General features: G+C 45.6%; 1 protein-coding gene across 4 annotated transcripts; it reads right to left on the bottom strand.

The window, feature by feature from the left end:
- Nucleotides 1-1,313: 1,313 nt before the first annotated feature.
- Nucleotides 1,314-18,684, bottom strand: ADAMTS13 (ADAM metallopeptidase with thrombospondin type 1 motif 13). 4 transcript variants are annotated; one of them, XM_082067747.1, is made up of 26 exons: nucleotides 18,551-18,684; nucleotides 18,174-18,240; nucleotides 17,055-17,338; nucleotides 16,714-16,855; nucleotides 16,202-16,341; nucleotides 15,373-15,456; nucleotides 15,163-15,287; nucleotides 14,264-14,410; nucleotides 13,811-13,945; nucleotides 13,120-13,270; nucleotides 12,535-12,639; nucleotides 11,933-12,084; nucleotides 11,757-11,820; nucleotides 11,081-11,207; nucleotides 10,726-10,874; nucleotides 9,275-9,395; nucleotides 8,637-8,717; nucleotides 8,184-8,365; nucleotides 7,639-7,774; nucleotides 5,699-5,828; nucleotides 4,986-5,190; nucleotides 4,196-4,502; nucleotides 3,699-3,845; nucleotides 3,053-3,229; nucleotides 2,521-2,705; nucleotides 1,314-2,237 (listed from the first exon to the last, which is right to left on the bottom strand). In XM_082067747.1, exons 1-26 carry the CDS (start codon nucleotides 18,623-18,625, stop codon nucleotides 2,079-2,081), a joined length of 3,777 nt encoding a protein of 1,258 aa, XP_081923873.1. In that variant the 5' UTR covers nucleotides 18,626-18,684; the 3' UTR covers nucleotides 1,314-2,078. The 4 variants fall into 4 exon arrangements, with proteins under 4 accessions (XP_081923873.1, XP_081923875.1, XP_081923876.1 ...); XM_082067749.1 differs by having other exon boundaries at nucleotides 11,081-11,189; XM_082067750.1 differs by having other exon boundaries at nucleotides 11,081-11,186.
- Between the last annotated feature and the right edge of the window lie 167 nt (nucleotides 18,685-18,851).

The following is an 18,851-nucleotide window of genomic DNA, read 5'->3' as shown; positions in this document are numbered from 1 at the left end:
AAAATTACTCTAACTATTGCTATTATCTTTCAGATATATTTAGATTATAAGCCTTTGTTAAATACTCCAGCTTTTTTGCAACATGATTTATACCATTTAATATTGTATGTCTCTGTTTAATCAACAGGGCTACCCTAAAACACCCTGAGGGCAAAGTAAATGTAAGATAGATAAACGTACTTTTAAAAAAAGCGTAAGATAATACACATATTTTAAAAACATATTTTTAAAAGGATGGCAAACACAAGCAAGCATTTTTGATATGTGTCCACTGGCTAAAAACCTTCCTAGCCACAGACACTCTTTTGAATCAGCTTACAAACCTAGAACAATACCAAAAAAATGCAATGCAGTATAAATAATAATATGTGCAATATAAATAATAATATATATAATATAAATAATAGTAATATGAAGACAACAGCTGCATTTTTTGCAAATTAACATGGAGATACAGTCAGTAACCAGAGCCTGTCTCCACAGACTGGGAACTCTGCATAGCTGATCTGGAACAATATTTAACAGTGAGACCTGGGATCCACAGCAGAGTGGGAAGACAGATCCCATCTGCTAAAAGGTTACAAAAAAAGGATTAAGAAAAGGATGTCTTTTCATTAACATCTCCTGTTAGACAGGAAATGAAGGCCCGGTGCCTGCATCACCCACGCAGCGCAGCGGGATACCTGATATAACCAGCTCCTCGAGGATCTCGCTTCAAGAATCTACTTTCTAGCTCTTCCAGGAATGGAATGTAAATCTGGAGGCTGGCAAGCAGAAAACTCCAGGCTTAACCAGAACATTTAAAAATAAAATTAAAATTTAAAAAAACCCCACACTACTAGGATGACAGAAAAAAAAATAAGATTTTGTGGTTGTAAAAAAGATGTCAGAGAATTCGACTGAAAGCAAGCAGAAGCAGGGTTAAAACTGCTCAGGCAGAACCATTTATTGAATCCAGTGTGAAGAGCAAGGGCAGATGTGTCCAGCCAGGCTCCAGGTGCGGAAAAGACCCCTTAAGCAGTATATTGTGATTTTGAGGAGGATGATAGATTTGGACCAAAGCACGGTGCAATGTTCAAGATATTAAATGCTCAAGATATTAAAAGAAAAAAAAAAACAAACACCTTAAAAATGTATTTAAATCAAACATGACTATTTGTCACTGCTCTAAAATACCTCTTCCTGCTACAACTTGTATCATGCAGTCTCAACAATCTCTCTCTGCACAGTTCCTGTGAGATGAAGATACAAGCAGATTAATAGCACAGCTCTGTTACTATCTGTGTAAATAAGTCTTGGCACTAAACCCATCATTAAGAGACAGAATGACTTTATTTTCCCATAGAAAAGAAGTACTCATATCACTGCCATATATAATAGTAGAACCACAGAAGGGGTGGTGGGGAAGTGAACCTCTAGATTTCATTTAGACATCAGAGCCAACTGTCACCAGGGCTTGACTGGCTCAGTTGTGCCTTGGTCAGTGTTCAAGGACGGTGGTTCCATCAGCTTTTCTGGGTGACCTCTCCTTTTGCTGCACTACCCTCCTGGCCAAAGAAACTGTCTTGTCCTCATACATCTCTATTCTTCTTGTTCTAGCGTTTTTTCCTCGTACATATCTTTGCCGCCTTTATAATATTGCAGAATTTCAACAGGCCTCAGTTTTAAGGGGCATTTCTTTAACAGCGAAACCATAATTGTGGCTACTTGTGGTATACAGAGGTTTGTAACAGGGCACTGAGTAATTAAATGACTATCCTAAAAGATCACAGCGTATTACAGAAGCAGGACCTTGAGACTTCAGAGTCCAAGTCACTAACTGCAGACACATAAACTGCATTAATACCAATCAACACAGACAGAAAATCTGTATGAGGGCTATTTGCTAAATATTTGGTAGTTACATGTCTTTTACATAACCTTTATAAGTACTGAGATCCCAAAGGAATCAGTAGGTATTACTGCTTTTGCTTAATAGATGGGGAAGCATTTGCAAAGAGATTAAATGTGACCTCGAGCAGTGAACGAGCAGCAGTCACTAACTGGCCCACAGCCATACTCAGTGGCCCTGGCTCCTTTTATTTGGGCTCAATAGCATAGTATTCAGCCCAGAAACTGGTTTGGTAATCCTTAACGTTCTCATGAAATTCGATTTCAGCTTGGCTTCCTGTTGATTGCCAGAAGAATTGTTGTTTCCCATGGAACACCATCGTCTTCATGGTGCTTACATCACGGACCTGCATAAAGCAAGACCAAACCATTATATCATAGCAGCCTACAAGTGAGGTACCCACGAAACACTGGGGATTGCAGTTTGGGCACTCAGGGGGAAAATCAGCCCTATAAAAAGTTTAGAAGAAATACAGCAGACGTCGGTAGTGCTCATCCACAGTTACATTAACAGAGATCAGAGCCTGACCCTCTAGGATTTGTGATGGGACTTTGCATCTGGATGCAAATACCTAATGAGGAGGTGGGTCCGTTTCCATCCAAATCATCCCCTTTAGGGTTTTGACTCACCAGGATGTAATTAAAATGTGTCTGGTTGCTTTCATTGCCCAAGTCAATATTTAGGGCACGGATAGCGATGCGATGCCGAGGAGCCACGTTGATGAAGGTCCGACACACTACTTCTTGTCTCTGACCAGGCAATTGCACAGGATTCACTATTTCACCGTGGGGACCAAACAGCTGCTTGTCACAGTCTGAGAGTTGGGAAAGGGAGCAGAAAAGAAAATTCTTTAGAGAAGTGTCCAGCATCTCCAAGAAAGAAATCATTTAAATTAAACACAGGCAGAAAAGTTTCTCTAAGGATTTTCATCTGGGAACCTCCGAGCATCAGCAAACACCTGCAGCGGGCTTGCCTTTAAAACAGAGGGGTAGTCCACAAGTAATATTCATTCCAAAACTCTCCAAGAAGGGGCTTATTATCTGCTAAAAAATGAAGCAAGGTTTCCATAGATTTCCATAGGCAATCATGACCTGTGGAACTCTGTAGGCCTCGTCATGAGTGCCTGAATCTAAAGTCATAGCAAAGCTTTCAGTAAGATACCTTGGTAATATTTTTTAGTTGCAGTTCTGCTGTTGTACTGAAGAATGACCCCATTTCCTGGCAGCGAAACGCGCTGTTTCACAATCAGCGTGTTCGTTCTGGAATTTATCAGTGACAAAGGGAGGTTCCTGCAGCCCGTCCGCCACATCATTCGCCCAGAAAAGAGCACTATCTCACCTGGAACAGATGAGCACAGGGACTAGAGACATTTTTACTTTAAGTAAAAGGCCACAACCTGTCTTACATAGGTCTGTAATCAAGTAATTCCTGCGTCTTGTCCCTATCTTATCAAAATCTGTCATGAAAACAGTCTAGTTAACTCATCTAACTGTACTGATTCCAGCAGGAGGCTACATTACAGAGCGAGTCAAAACAAGCAGTTTCTTTAACCCCATAAATTCATTTCAACCAATATCTATCAACAAAAGAGGTGAGAGTCCATTATGTAGGGGAAGGAAAGACATCAATGCCATTTAGCCCTACCTGGCAAAGACTTGGTGGGACAGAAAAACTTGTAAAGTCATTGCAGAGGTTACACAGGTTCCAAGGCAACAAGAACCGTTCAGGACACCAAAAGCATATGGGCAAATGAGGTGCAGGTTTCCCAAAAGGGCCAGTTTGGTCCCCAGCACACCCTGGGTGGTACCTGCGCTGCAGTTGAGGGAGCTCTCCAGGACACGGAGCGTTATCTCCTCCCCAAGGGGACGTCCGATGGCCACGGTGCAGTCGCTGCTCTCGACACCCGTCATGTTGATGACCCCGGTGGCATTAAGAAAGAGCTTTCCACAGACACCTGCACAGCAGACACAGATGAGAAACACTTCCAGAAGGAAGCAGAACTGCTGAAACACAGTTCCCATGGCACAGTGAACAAGACAAGTGCCAACAGCATGTCGTCCACATAATACATAGGAAGAGTCAGCTATTGCCCCAAGTTGTCCTGAGTCAGAAGAGCTTTGGGAAGCCCATGGAAGGGAGTTTTTGTTCTGAGCTGAGGTAACATGGACAGGTCATGGCTTGCGGGAAGGGACAGCATGGTGTCCCTCCTAACCCATGCTCCTGTCCCTGTATGGCAGCAAGGTCACCACAACCCAGCCACACGCAGCGAGCACCATCTCTACATTTTGGCAGTGTCCTCCTCACCTCCACCGGTCTCTGCCTGCTCCTCAGGCACAACTGGCACAGCAGATGGAGGAAGATCCAGATCCTTGTATCTCGCCTCTTTGGCAGTCGTGGTTGTTGTCGGCAGGGCTGGTGTCACCGTCTGCAGTCCTGCTCCGTGGGACACGGTCCCCATTGCCTGCTCAGGACAGGGCCCTGTGGAGCAGCCGCGTACCACAATGGCCTTGGGGAAGTGCCTGCAGAAGACGGGGTTCACCTGCTTACGGGTTAGCGGGTTGAGGCAGGAATCCTGCCGTGTCTGAATGCCATTCCCACACGAAGTTGAACACTGCAGAGGGAGAAACCCACAGGCCTTTTTACATGTGTTTCAGTTGATGTTTATAAATAAATACATTTATTGGCGTGATCCAAGGGGCTGATCTTTTGTTCACTGATGCTGTTCTGTCACTTGGCCTTTTAGTGCTCTGATGGCCCACCTCCCAGAGGATCTTCCAAACTGTATCTTTGAATTACGGAACCACTTCCCAAAACCTCCAAAAATATCTGCATTCCAGAAGAAAACATGTCAAGAACCATCTTCAAACTGCGGCCGAAACCGGAGCTGAGAAGCATGAGAAGCAAACCTACGCCTGCTAAACATTGGACAGTGGAAAGGATAGAAAACACATCCCTAGAAACAGTTTAGCATTTCTGTGGGAAGTAAATGTACAAGGTGGAGGTGGTATTTCTCCACTGCCTGCCTTAGGGATGTGAACGGCTATAAAACCACTGCACTAGACACCAAGTGCTGCATCTGAACAGGAAGAGGTACCTCTGTCCACTCGCTAAAGCTCCATTCATAAGAGCACATTCGGATGACACAGGGGACACTGGTAAGGGGCTTCTCTGCCACAGGACACAAACGCTCCTCCAGCAACATCTCCTTGCCTTGGTGAATCTGCACACAGGTGACCAGCTGAACAGCTAAGCCGAGCCCACAGCTGGAGGAACAGGGGCCAGCTGGAGTTACCTTCCATCTGACAGAGGACAAGGAGGAGAAAAATCAAGTTAGTGATGAATCCCCACCCTCTGCTGCCTCACTGCAGAAAACGCACTGCAGCTCCCTCATCCTTCCCCCCTTCTGCTTCTCAGCAGCTTTCTTCACCCCTCCGCCTCAGACACTTTGCTTCCTACAGTACTTACAAGACAGCTGGCAAATGTGTCACTGCCTTTTGCAGTTATGGATTTGTTTCTGCTTCCCCAAGGTAATGAGGGATCAAGAGTTTTCCAGCTTTCCCCTGGACTCAAACTCCAAAGACTTCACTTAGTTCTGCCTGAGAATATACCAGCCCAGGAAAGACTCTCAGCTAGTTTGCCAAGCATGGATCAGTGCTACTGTTTTTGCAGCTGGCTGTGCTTTCAAAGCAGAGGAGAGGAAGATAACATCCTCAGAGTAGCTTGACCCCTACTTTACCACATCCCTGGAGACAGAGAGAGGAAGGAAAGGCCTCTCGGTGCCCCCTCATCTCCTGGTAACTGCCTTACCTTGGCGGGCAGGGTCTGAGATCACAGATTTCCATCCTGCTCTCCGGCTTTGGCACTGGATGACAGTTTTCTTCTTGGGTTTCTTCTTTGGTGTCAAAAGCCACACATACGTACTGTAGCTGCCTCTCACCTAGGACGGGAAGAGATCTCACTGCATGGCACGTGTGCAAGGGTTGGAAAATGATCATTGTGGGTCCCTTCCAACTGAGGACGTTCTATGAAAACAAGCCAAGCGGTGCCAGCTGCACCTGTGTGTGCAGAATAAGCAAACTCTGTCCAAGCCCTAGGCACGCTTAACGCACTCATCTCCACAACTGGAACACATTTTGCTTTACCCAAATTATCTGTGTGGGAAAAAAGACATATTTGGGAATACAGCCTTTCTAGAAACACACAAATCCCTTATTTCTGATACAACTTTTCCTCAAGAGTTTTAAAGTGACTTTCCAAGATGAACAGCCCTGAAGATCAGAAGTTTAACAGATAATCTGCTGACAAAATTGGAAGATCATTCTAAACTGGCCGCTCGCAAGAGCAAGGATATGAATCGCAATTTGGTCCAAATTACTTCTGTGATCTTGATGTCTGACTGATGAGGGGCAGGTTGCCGAAAATAAGTCCTAGCAGCCAGCCATTTTTAGATGACGTTCTGCAGAACTAATCACGTAATATCATCCCACAACCTTTGTACCCAGAGAGCAGCGTGCCAATGTCCTCCAAGGGATCATCAATACCCACAACTACACTGGGGTACTGGGAGAGAAACTGCAGACTTGTAGTGCCTGTGGCACACAAGAACTGAAATATTCATGAACTACAGCTCTAAACAAGATTTTTAACAATATTGAACCTGACGGGCAAAGCAGGTGAAAATCCAGCTTAAAAAAATTACAAGCAAAGCTGTAATGAGTCTCCTTTGCAGTGAATGAGCTCCCACAAAGAGAGACCAGCATTCCTGCACCTCGAAGAGCATGACCCTGAGAAGCAAATGTCAAGAATCAATCAGCAATGTCATCTTTTCACTACTCTCCTTGTTTTCAAATAATGTCTGTTGGCAAGAAGGGCCTGAGCATCACTTGGAGCTCAGGATGCAATTTCAGCTCAGATTTTCAACTTTCTGTTATTTTAAGTCCCAGATTTTTTTCCCTTTGACTGCATTAGTTGGGAGGCCCCAGAGTGTTTCAAGTTCTTTACTTCAGGCTTTCGGCAACCAGTTCACCTGAAGAATCTGCTGGAGAAAAGCTCTCCAGACATAACTAGTCCTATAGCTTGACTTCCATAAGTATTCATTAATGTATTTTCTCAATCCTTGTCATAAAAGTCTTGAGAGGCTTGCGAGTGTCATCTGTATTATCTGGTAAACAAGATGTCGGACAGAGTGATCTGTCACAATCTGCATGACGGTTTCTTCAGGGAGACAGAAAGGATTAGCCATGGCACAGGAATAGAATTCTAAGAAGGAAGTTTCATAATTAGCTCTGAGGCTTTAGTTAGACACCACTTTGGTCTCAGACTTTTGATGTTTAGCCAACTTCAAATTACAGTCTTCAATAACTGAAAAATCTGACAAAATTATTTAGTCTTAAAACCAAAAGTTCAGTTAAACCCTATTTAAAAATCCTCTTCACGATCAAACATTTCCACTATCATTTTGATGATTCAGCTCATTTGCTGGTTTGCTAATTTAATTCAACAGCTGTACCACGCTTTTCTTTGGTTCAGTTTAACACTGTCAACTGCAGCTCACTTTCAGCAATTTGCTATTAAATTCAACCCAGTTGTTTAATAAGTTCTAACCAAGTATCTATTATTGATGACACATTTCTCTCAGTCAGCCCAGGAGAGCCCGTGGGGTCAGGATCTGGGTGACTACCAGCCAGCATAACTAGAATGACTTTTCACAGAGATCTGGGCAGAAAGACTGAGTATTGCTGCCTCACCTTCCCCACAGGTCACCGAACACGGCCCCCGCTGAGGAATCCACACATAGGTCAGATTCTCTTTGGGGACAAAGTAGCTGAAGGTGATGTCTGGGTTGGTGGCATTGCCATATTCTTTTGCATACCTTCGATAGACCTGGGGAAGGAAAAAGTTGTGGTCAATGCACAAATCAACTCTGACACATTTCTTAGGACGGAGATAAGAGAAGCTGGTCCCCCTTTTCCATCCAGCCCTGAACCTCAATGCTATGACCCTCAGTGCTTGCCAGGTGCACTCAGAGTACTCACTGCGAATTCTGCGCACAGAGCACTGACAAAAAGATTAAGCCAAGGGAAAGGTTTAACTCAGTAAGCTCATCTCCCAGACCTGCAGAAAGCCTGTAGGCAGCCAACCCTCAGCCTTTCCCAAGAAGAGCAACACTCTTAGTGAACGCCATCTCCAGTGGCCCTGGACAACACCTGGATTCTGCACCGCAGCAGAGCTACTCAAACTCAGCCCGGCCAGTCCCGACTGGCCCCTTTCCAACTCTCCTATTTGAATTTACCTGTATTTCAATTTCTTCTTGCGTTGGCCCATCCACATGGATTTCCTCCAGGCGTGGCAGGTTGTCCTCGGTGAGAAACACTTTGTATATGATCTGGCTGTCTTCCAGAACTGACGGGTAGGTGACATTCTGGGAGATTTTTCCTTTTCCAGCCACCACATACTCTCCTTTCACCTTAACAGCTAGAGGAGCAAAAGCGCAGTGAGGTTAAGAGATAACATGTGCTCACCAGAATCCCCCGGTGCTGGCAGCTACAGACTCCCTATTTGCTAGAAACCAGTTTGATCTAAGTCAAGCCTCCCAAAGACCATGGCTTCCATCACTTCCCATTGGAGAGCATCCCACAAACAAATTGCAATATCAAGAAATTTCCTCCCAAGTTCCATTTTCGTGTTTTCACAAGCTATTTTAGCCCTGCCTTGTTGTCCTTCCTCTCCTTTTCATTCAACTCACCCAAATGTGTGAAGAGTGGTCTCCGATTGGTAACATGGACCGAGGTGGTGTTGTAAGGCAGGGAGAGAAATGTAACGTACTCTGGAAGGATGGAAAGAAAAGGTTATACAGCTAATATAAAAAAATTAAGGATGTGACAGCTATGACCAGCAGGCTAAATTCACACTGACCTTAGCTCTATCAGCTTGGTGTGATTACAGCAAATAAAACTGAACCCAATTCTGTGTCCTGTTCTCCTCTTTCTCTTGTTCTTTTTATTTTCCCTGCTAGTATCTATATGTGAGTCTGCAAGTGCCAGATCAGTTCCCAAACGGATGTTTAACATCTCAGGAAGCATCTGACACGGTCCTCAGCTCCCAATCATTTGCTGGATTTCCCAAATGGTTACATTTCTGGTCCGTGTCCAGAGAACTATGACCAAAACTCTTCCTGCACAACAGCCACCTCCCTGCTACAGCTCTTGGCTGCCTTCTCTGTCGACTACCCAAGCTCCATCACCATATCCTCCACGAAATAAAATCAAGCAGGAGCAGAAACAAGAAGTCACATACAGAAGATTAAGAACGCTGAATACACGTACAAGTATACAGGATATAAACAGCACCGTAATGTTGGGCCTGAGGGTGAGGACCACACACCTTTAGCTTTTCCTTCTGTGTAAGATCCGCTCACTTTGGTGCAAGTGGTATTATCACCCCCACAGACCTTGCAAGAGTCCATGATCTTCTTGGAGTCCATCTGGCCATCACAGCCGAATGCCTGAGCAGAGGAGAGTCTGTCAAGAACTTGCCTATTCCAAGAGGAAAACAAGCGAATCAAAGCAATATTGCCTGAATTCCTCAAACCACCTTTTTCATTTGTAATTAAATTTAAGAAGACAACATAGACAAAGATGCATTTGTACCTAGACCTACCACTGCACAGCAGTTTTAGGTGAGAGCACAGTTTCATTAATTGTCTGGCAATTTCTTTCCCATAAGAAGCAGCCCAAAAAGTTTTCTCCGGTGACCTAAACCAAAGGCTCTGCACTCCCTCTCTTCTACAGACTCTTTCTGGAAGGGGAGCCAAAAAAATGCCCAGGAGAACTTTAAACATGAATGGCAGGTTCGAAAAGAATCTTTAGCTCCCTAAACCCCAAACCCAAACCTCACTCACATCCTTCAGCCTGGCCTTCAATCCCATGGAGCTCAGAGAAGAGATTCTATCCTCATTCCCACGAACAAGACTGATTTACACAAAGCTACAGGAGGATCTCAGCAGGCTTAGCAGCAAAACATGTGCAACTGCTGAATTTATGCTAGAGGCACTGATCCCAGGCTTTGGATGCTGCCATAACATACATATTTATCACAGAACAGCGGCGACCAGAACAGCTTATGCCTACACCCTCTGCTGTTCATTAGGTGGAAATGCATTACAAAGCATTGTGAACACCAGGATAATGAGAAAACCATAAAATTTTAAAAGTGTATTCTGGGAACGTAAAGAAACAACAGAAAACATACAACCAGGTCAGCACTGAGCAGTTACTAAAATGCAGACAGTGCGGGGGAGTTCTATTCACGTTCATCATGCCTTCACGTTCAAATGCCTTTCTCACGTCCAATCCAGAAAAAAAAACCCGAAAGTTTTGATTCGTGATGCTTCAACAATCAGTTTGTCAACTTACAATTCCCAGGTTTTACTCCTTATTTTGCCACTGCCTCGGTGTGCTCAAATCACGGAACTTTTCTCCAACAGAGTCAGAATTTTGTAGGGTTATTTATACCATGCAAAGTGAACGGCTAACGATGTCTCCTCAACAAGCACATAAACCAATTGCTTCTTGAAGCAGGGATGAATAGCCTTATGTACTTACTGCATAATTAGCAGGATGCCTTATCTGGAGGGCATTGGCATAGGATGCACTGACAGAACAGTAGATTTGTTGGACTCCATCCAACAAGCTAAGAACAAAACTCTCTTCTTTTAAGACAAGCTCGCTCTGCTGTTTGCGACACTGTGTTTTCTTTTCCCCTGCTTTAAGCAAACTGATTCCTTTGGGGCAGATGATGTGTCAGAGGTTCACCTGGATTCACCAGTCACTTACTCTGCAGGTTCCCGTTACGCACAGATTGAAAGCCCCGCGGCGCTCGGACTCATCCTGCTCACATCTCGTTCCATCGATGAAACTGCCCTCGCGGCTCACCATGAATTCGTTTCCAATGGCCCTGCACATGTGCTTGCACAGCATGTCCCCTGGAGGAGGCAGGAGAAGAAAGGAGTTTCACTCTTTCAGAAAGGCACGGGCTGACCGTTAAACAATGGGAAGAAGTCAAAAAGGAACTGACAAAAAGTTTATCTAGGTTTCACGTGAAAAATAATCAATGAAATAGCTTTTTGCCATCAAAGTGCAGACAGGTCCATTTTGGCAGGGAAACCACGGTTTCTCAGCCCGTCCTTACCTTTGGCAAAGCCAACAGCAGAAGTCCAGTTATAAAAGGATGGTGCTTCTCCAGTGAGATACAGTGGCTTTAAATTTGTTGCTGCACATTGTTCAGCCATAAAGTCCTGCTGGGTCATTGAACAGGCCTATATCCCAGAGAGAATCGTACGGGTAGCGAAAGGCAGTTACTGAGCACAGAATCCCAAAAGCATTTTACCCACTAGCTAAAGGCAGGAAATGGTGTCTGATAAGTAAAACACCAAAACAACTGCGAATAAAGAAAACCAATTTAAAGGAAGGCTGCGGGATACGCAGAGAATTGTGTTTGGAAGCTGATATCTTTGCTATTTATACAAAATAAATGGATAAGGAAAATAGGAACAATATAAGAATGTCCCGCTGAAGAAAACTATCATTAAGTGTGTCACTATTTTCTCAGTGTCTGTCCTGTTGTGAAGGCATAGAGAAAATGCTTCATTACACATGAACAATGCGATTAAATAATCCTGCTGTCTTCAGACACAGTGGGACAAACGCCTCTCCTGTTGTCAGACAGACGGAGGCTGCACGCCACATCTTTAGTGCTCCTTCCCAGAGCAGTCAGCTGTGAGAAACGCGGTCCCAAACCACACTGCTCTCCCAGGGCTAAACAGCGCTAAGAAAACCAGCTCAGAAGATGTGATGAGCTCCACTACCTGAGTATTGCACATCTCCACCTGGATGCTGGCGCCACGGCATTCCTGCCCCCCAAAAGCAGGCCTGGAGATGACAGGAAAAGAGAAGAACTCAGAGGTGGGTTTGTCCCAAGCAAAGAGCAGGACTCAGCCCCCACGGCCCTGAATCAGCCACGAGGCATCTCCCCAGCCCTCACCTGGGGTTGTTGCAGAACCGCTGCCGCAGCACAACTCCACCTCCGCAGCTGCGGGAGCAGGAGGAGAAGGGGCTCCAGACCGACCACTGCCCATGGACGACAGCCATGGGGTTCAGTTCTTCCAGAGAGCTGCACTGGCCCTTGGAGCACCACTAAGACAAAGAATGTAGAAAATTGGCAGCAGGAACCAGAGTGGACCCAGCAGGGCTGGGATCTACAAGGGCGGCACAAGTCCCCATCTTTTTGCAGGCCAGACTGTGACAAAGAATCCCAAGATGAATGAGGTACCTTCCCACAAAAGCCTAGCATAGTCCCCTTCCTAATTATGGTCTAACGTGAGGCTGGGGTTAAAACAGAGTTGATAGGTCATTTCAGATGGAAAGCCTTGGAGGAGAGCTCAGATATCAGGCTATAGAACTGCAAAGCAACTCCAGAAATGCAGACAAGGTGGAAACAGCAAGATCAGCTGGTACCAGTTTGTGAACTGGAGTCTCTGGCTGAGGGACAGTGAGTCCCCTCCGGCCACCAGCAATGTCTTGCTGTCCAATGAGCTCCACAGCATCCACACTCACTTCTGATCATCAGATCAGCAGCCTCCTTACCTTATTGATTCCACACTCAGTACCATCCAAGAGGGGAACAAGAAGCCGAGTACAGCTGGATTCATCTCCCGGTTGTACGTGGCATGAGAGAACTTCACATATGTCCTGGTGTGACAAGAAAATCAGGGAGTTCAGGGAATCACTTGGGCTCATCAACACAGCAGTCCCAAAAGCTGCTCAATCTAAATGGCGCATGTCACAGATGTTTTGTTTCCCCACAGGTACCCAACAGTGCAAACAAGACCCTTCGTTTCTCCCTCTGTTAGCTGAAGGAATCCAACGAACTACAGCTCCTTAAGACAGGACCTCGAGTAGGTGCACCCAGCACCGCCAGGCCCCAATTTGGACAGAGGTCTTTGCAAACCTTGGTACCTTTGCAAACCTTTGGGTACCGTGCAAACCTTAAAAGGTGATGGAAGCATTTTTTAAAAGCCTTTGAAGGTTTGTTCTTTGCCAAGAAGTCTGTGCCAGGAAAGCACCTTCCATCCCTTTATAATAATAATGCCCCAACCTCCCTTTTCCTGAATCTTGGTGCCAGAACATTTCCCTGCTGCCCCTAGCAAGCCAGACAAACCTTCTACCTACAACATTGCTGTCAGCAAAGGTGCACGCTGTGGCAACGCTCCCAAAGGCTATTTTACACTGCTCATCTGCTCCGTAATACAACCCAGGCTTCCATCCAGGGATGCTGCCGTCCATGTCCGGCAGGTCATTTAAGCAGTTTGTTTGGCCTGTGCTGATAGAAACATAAGAAATATCACTTTCCCAGCTGCAGGCAGTAAGGACAACGACATGTTTGCAAACTTGTGCTGAGTTTCATTTAGGGAGTTGGCTGTTGCTTTCCCAGACAACACATGCTTACTGTGGGCTGTGATGGATTTAGTTGCAGCAGCTGCCTGGAGATTCTCGCAGTTCCCTGCTGCTGAATTTATAACAGAAACCCATTCCTGCTCTTCACCCAGCCAGCTCACAGCCCGCAATGCTTGTTTGAACCTAGATGCTCCGACATTTTAAATAAAATCCCCAGGCTGAGCTAGTGTCTGAGAAGTTCAACACAGCCCAAGCACGTTAGTCACTAACCAAAGTCATTTCCAGATAGTTGAAGCAAAAACTGGGTTTAACCTCAGCAAAAGGCACAAGTGATAAGAAATACATAACAGTTCCTCATTTTCCAAGAATGTCCTAATTTATTCCTTGTCATTCCCTGCCTTCTCCCAAGCTCCCAGCACAGGGAAACGCTCCCGCAGGGGCACACAGACCTGGACCGTTCCCTTACCTGACAAAGGCCAGGAACTCCTCCCGGCTGCACTGCGACCAGGTGAGGTCGATGCTGTTGTGGTTTCCTGCTGACCCCATGATGTACCCACTGCTGCTGCACCGGTTCCCCTCACCATCATGGGGGATCCCCAGACTGTAAGAGAAGCAGCACAGTGCCCTGAGGAGTAGAAACCCGAGGCTGGGTTCCCTCAGAGCAAGGGCTGAGCTCTCTCTGCAGCCTTTCCTTCTACTCCTGTCACAAAGGTTTTATCTCCTCTTTGCAGCTTCTAATTATCACAGAGCATGCGGGAATACAAGAATGGCAAGGAATTCTTTCCAAAAGTTTTGAGTAATCTATAGGAAACCCCCTGTTATGCCAAGAGATCCTTTTCCTTCTTCTGAATCCTGTAAACTGGGGAACATTTTTACCCGTATAAAACATACTGGGCTGCTCTGGGGCTTTCCTGCTGACCTGTGCCCAATCTCGTGGGCTATGGTGATTCCAAGGTCAAAGCCGGTGTCCTGGGTAATAACACAGCTCCAGAAGGAGGAGCAGACTCCCCCTAACTGAGTTACTCCACGTAGCTCCTTGTTCCCATCAGGCAACTCCAAGTCAAACCTAAAGGGAGACAGATACAGAGGAAAGAGCGAAGAACCATTGCAGCCAATAAAGTCAGGTCTAGACATTCAACTGAATTTATTGGCAACTTCCTGATCTAACTTTGCCAGTTACCTAACATTGCTAACATATACACATGGAGCTCCCTGGGGCAAGATCATAGCAGTAGGGTCCCACGAACATCCACTGCTCAAAATTTGTGGTGATTCTTCATTAAAAAGTCCCCATGAGCCAAGACAAGCAGAATAGAATAAAATGACCTAACCCTATTCGCAGAGCAGTATCATCATCATCTCTTTGAGGAAAGAGCCCCAAAACAAAGCCATTACACGCAAGAAAAATTCAGCCTCGACAAATTTAGCCAAGGCAATTTAGAGCAAGGAGACTGAAAGTCAGACAAAAGGTCTGAGTCAGAGCAGCACTAGAAATCTTCCACAGAAAAGACCAGTGGGTCTTCACTTCCAGTTACTGTTCGACTTTTCTGCCCACAACAAGCTGCGGTGGGTTTGGCTGTGCTGCTCTGGCTGGCTGGTCGGTGCTTGGGGAACATTCCAGTTCCTTCAGCAACTGAAGACACAGCAGTTCTGACCGACCGCATCACACCAGGGCAGGAGATCAACCCCAAACAGGAGAATCAACCCACTTCCAAAGATCCTGTGATGCTGCTGGAAGAGCCGGTGTAAATCACTGTGTTCACTAGGGTGCCATCAGCCCCGTCCCCATCCCCTCCCAGGGCAGGGGACCCTCAGTACCTGGTGATGTAGAGGACAATGTCAGCGTGCTGGGGGTCAGAGTCATTCTGGGGATTGACCTTCTTGCTCCACTCACAAACGCTGATCAGCGAGGAGGTGATATTTGTGGTGATGTTCACCTCTGCCTAGAGTGAAGGCACATGGTGGCACGTTTCATCCAGCTTCTAGCAAGCCCTTGGACAACGCTTGAACGTAGTCCTCCCTGCTTACCTCTGGTTCTCTCAAAACCAGCATTTGCATAAGGTGAACCCTGAAATGAGCACCCAGCGAGGCGTCTCTCAGCAGCTCTGCCCCCTGTTAAGAGACAGAAAGGATTCAGTAAAGTCACTCCCACTGCCTGTTCCCCAAAACTGGGCTGTGTTCACTACAAAGGGAACACACCTGGTAACCATAAGGGGCAATTATAAAATCACAGGGAAGCACGACATTAAAGTATGTGCTACAAATGTAAATAAATCTGTCAACAGATGAGAACTGTTGTTAGACTTGTCAGATATTTCGAAGCAAAGAGAAGAACCTGCAGGGAAAACAGTTTCATGGGGTAGGAGAGCGAATGCTAAACACTTTTTTGCAATACGCACACAGAGAAAATGCATAAACAAATTCTTAACAATAGCAAAGGGAGACATTTAGAGAAATTATGTAATAGAAATAAAATGTTGAAATGTGAAATGTAAGATTAATTGAGTGGATCTTGCTCGATCTCACTGAAAGCACCAGGGACTGGATAAGGCTCTGGTGATAAAACTCTTGCTACTGTATCTGACATGCAACAATATTAGTAATAAAATGAAGAGATATACTTTCTACATGGGCTTTAAACTACAACCCAAGAGCTTCTAAGATTCGCTTTTCCTTGTACAAGGGACAGCTTGCCATGTAGTGCCAAGAGAAGCAGAGAGGAACACCCTGCACATGAGCTCCATATGGGGAGCAGGTAACCACAACCACCTCAAAAAATGCACCCACAGAGGTACGTCTGCTTGTGACACCATGAGCTCTGACACCGGGACAACAGTCCAAACAGAAAGCTACTCACGATGTTCAGGTTGGCAAGAATATATCGCTCCGTGTCCTCTTTGTGGTACAAGTAAACATCTGGACCTGCTACAACCATGAGCTCCAGATGTTTGACAGCTCCCTCAGCCCTCTTCTGCAGGCGAGAAGGAAACCGCCCTGCTGAGCAGCACAAAGGGATGTGGGGAGATTAAAATGCAAGACAACTTTAAAAGTCCTACAGATCCACTCCCTACAGATCCTGAAGAACTAGAATAACCATCTGGAAGACCACCCCTCCAGTTGCTTGCTCAGGTTTCCCATTTCTGTTGGTTTCTTTCCCTTGGCAGCATCTTTAATAACACACGCTAACAAAAGAATAAATACCTAAATGAAAACACACTAGTAACACCTCAGTGAGGTGAGAAACATCTATCAAGTATGTTCATATGTTTGTAGGTGCAGATTTTTCCTTTGAGCTCATTCAACCAACGCCACTACCAGGACATGCTTTCCCAAGCAGAACGAGCAGGGATTCCGCTCCACGTACGTTACCTCTTGCTGTATTTTCCTCTCTTGCGGCACTTCTGAAGAGAATGTGGGGTCTGGAGAAGCCAAGGTCCTTCAGCAGGGCCAAATCTTTGCTTCTGACAGGCCTGATATGAATATTTTCCTCATCTGCAACGACGACTCCTTGCTAAAGGAGAGGAAATTTCATCTCTAAGTTATTCCAAATACATTTACTACCAATGGAGAACTGTGTGCCATATCCTTCCTGTTCCTCCTTTGTACTGCTCAGATTTATTAAATGGATGGTTCACACGTGTTTGGTGCATCAAGCTGCAAACACACAAAGGCTGGAAACTCTTGTGAGAATGAGTTCAGCACATACTCACCAGCTGCCCTTCACAGTACGTGACTCTACACTTCGCCCCAGGAGGCTGCAGAGAATTTCCACCTGCAAAGCAGTTGCCCGAGAATCGCTTCAGCAAGCCAAAGGAAGAGTTCACCACTTGCTTGCTCACAAAGGAAGAGGAAAGGAGGGCATGGTCCTCAAGAAATTCAAAGGTGTAGAGCTCTCCCCAGGCCTCAATGGAGCAACGTTGAACGGGACAGGACGTCAGCCCATTCTGCTCTTCTTTACAAGGGCAAGTTGGCTCAGCAACAACAAACTCAGGTACTGAAAGAAATGAAACCAGATCTGAACAAGAGGAACAGTTAAGAGAAATGATGATACACAGGAAACAAATGTAGTAATCTATCTTCCTAGGAAAAAAGAATACTCTCTAAATGACAACTGTGGCCTTTCAGGGTCATCACGACAACAGTCAAAGAACTTCTATGCTCTCATATGTTCCAAAGTGAGGATAATCTGATTGGGAACAGACAACAGCTATGAAACTGGCTCCTGATTTATTGGTGTTTTTGCTCTCTCGATAAGGAGAACGGTTCATTTAACAAAGGCTGAGACAGTCTTACTTCCTCAGATGTTCAGTATTACTGAGTGAGAATTATCATAATCCAGACAGGGATGAGCACTAGGTGAGCTCACAAGCAGACAACATCCTCGCTTTAAGGATTTGAGAATTTAAAATGTATCTTTATTCTAAACTACCATCAATCCAGACCCAGAATATCAGTCTCTCCACGTTTATTTAAAACCAAAAAAAGAATTATCAAGTGCATTTAAAGCTATTCTTAGTCCAAAGCTGCCCACTCAGAAGACCTGGTTCTGTTAATTCCATAGAAAAATACCAATACGGAGAACAAGGATCGCAGGAGAAATGTGCAAAAAGATTTATCATATCTCCTTCAACAGATGTTAAATACTGACCCAGTTCTTCAACCGCTTTCACACTGAAACACGGATTGCCTCACTGAGTAATGCGAGTCAGAGACGCTAAATGCTTGTCAGATCGGGGTTCATTAATAAGTGTTCTTAGCATTATCGAATGTACAGGATTAGAAATAAACTGACAGACGTGTTCCAAGACCCAGGAAGGAGCCCTGCGTACCATCAGACACTGAGCTGGTTCCAAAATAAGAGAAAACGTCTTCTGCATCCAAAGCGCCGAGAAATTTCTGCAAGAAGAAGAATAGCCTCACATTTTTTTAAGAAAAACAAATGGATACAAGACCATCAGTTAACTGAACCTAACCTGGAAGGAACGCCAGCGAACAACTCAACAAGTACCGACGCCAAGTTCTCATGGCTTTATTTTGCACTAAGCATGGGCTGCACAACAGCCACCCAGAGGAAACAGCTTTATCTTCTTGATTAGTGAGGCTGGATGGAGTCTGGCTTAGAACACGTTGTGTCGTCTCTTCTCTTTTTTTCCTAGAAATTAAAAAAGTCTTCCTGGAAACTGCATTTTCTGGAGGTCAAACTCACCTCTTGGAAAGCCGACGGCCAGCAGAACCCCAAGGGGAGCATCACGAGCGCCCGGAGCGTCAAGCTGACGATCATGCTGGAGGAGTCGCAACCAGCGCTGCGGACTCAGCGCCGGCCCAGGGGTGATTAAGCCGAGTTTTGGCCCGAAGCATCACGTGGAGCGGAAGGGGTCTGAGCAAACAGGGGAGCTGAGGCTCTGGGAGAGGGGCAGCCGGGGGAATGTCCTGCAGCCGGAGGCTTTACAGGAACAGCTGGAGGGAGGGAGGGTTTGCGCAACGTTTGCAGCTTCGCTGCAGCCAAA

The sequence above is a fragment of the Streptopelia decaocto genome (assembly GCF_964273445.1).
Source record: "Streptopelia decaocto genome assembly, chromosome: 17".
Taxonomy (NCBI): domain Eukaryota; kingdom Metazoa; phylum Chordata; class Aves; order Columbiformes; family Columbidae; genus Streptopelia; species Streptopelia decaocto.
This window is presented reverse-complemented; position numbering and strand designations above follow the sequence as displayed.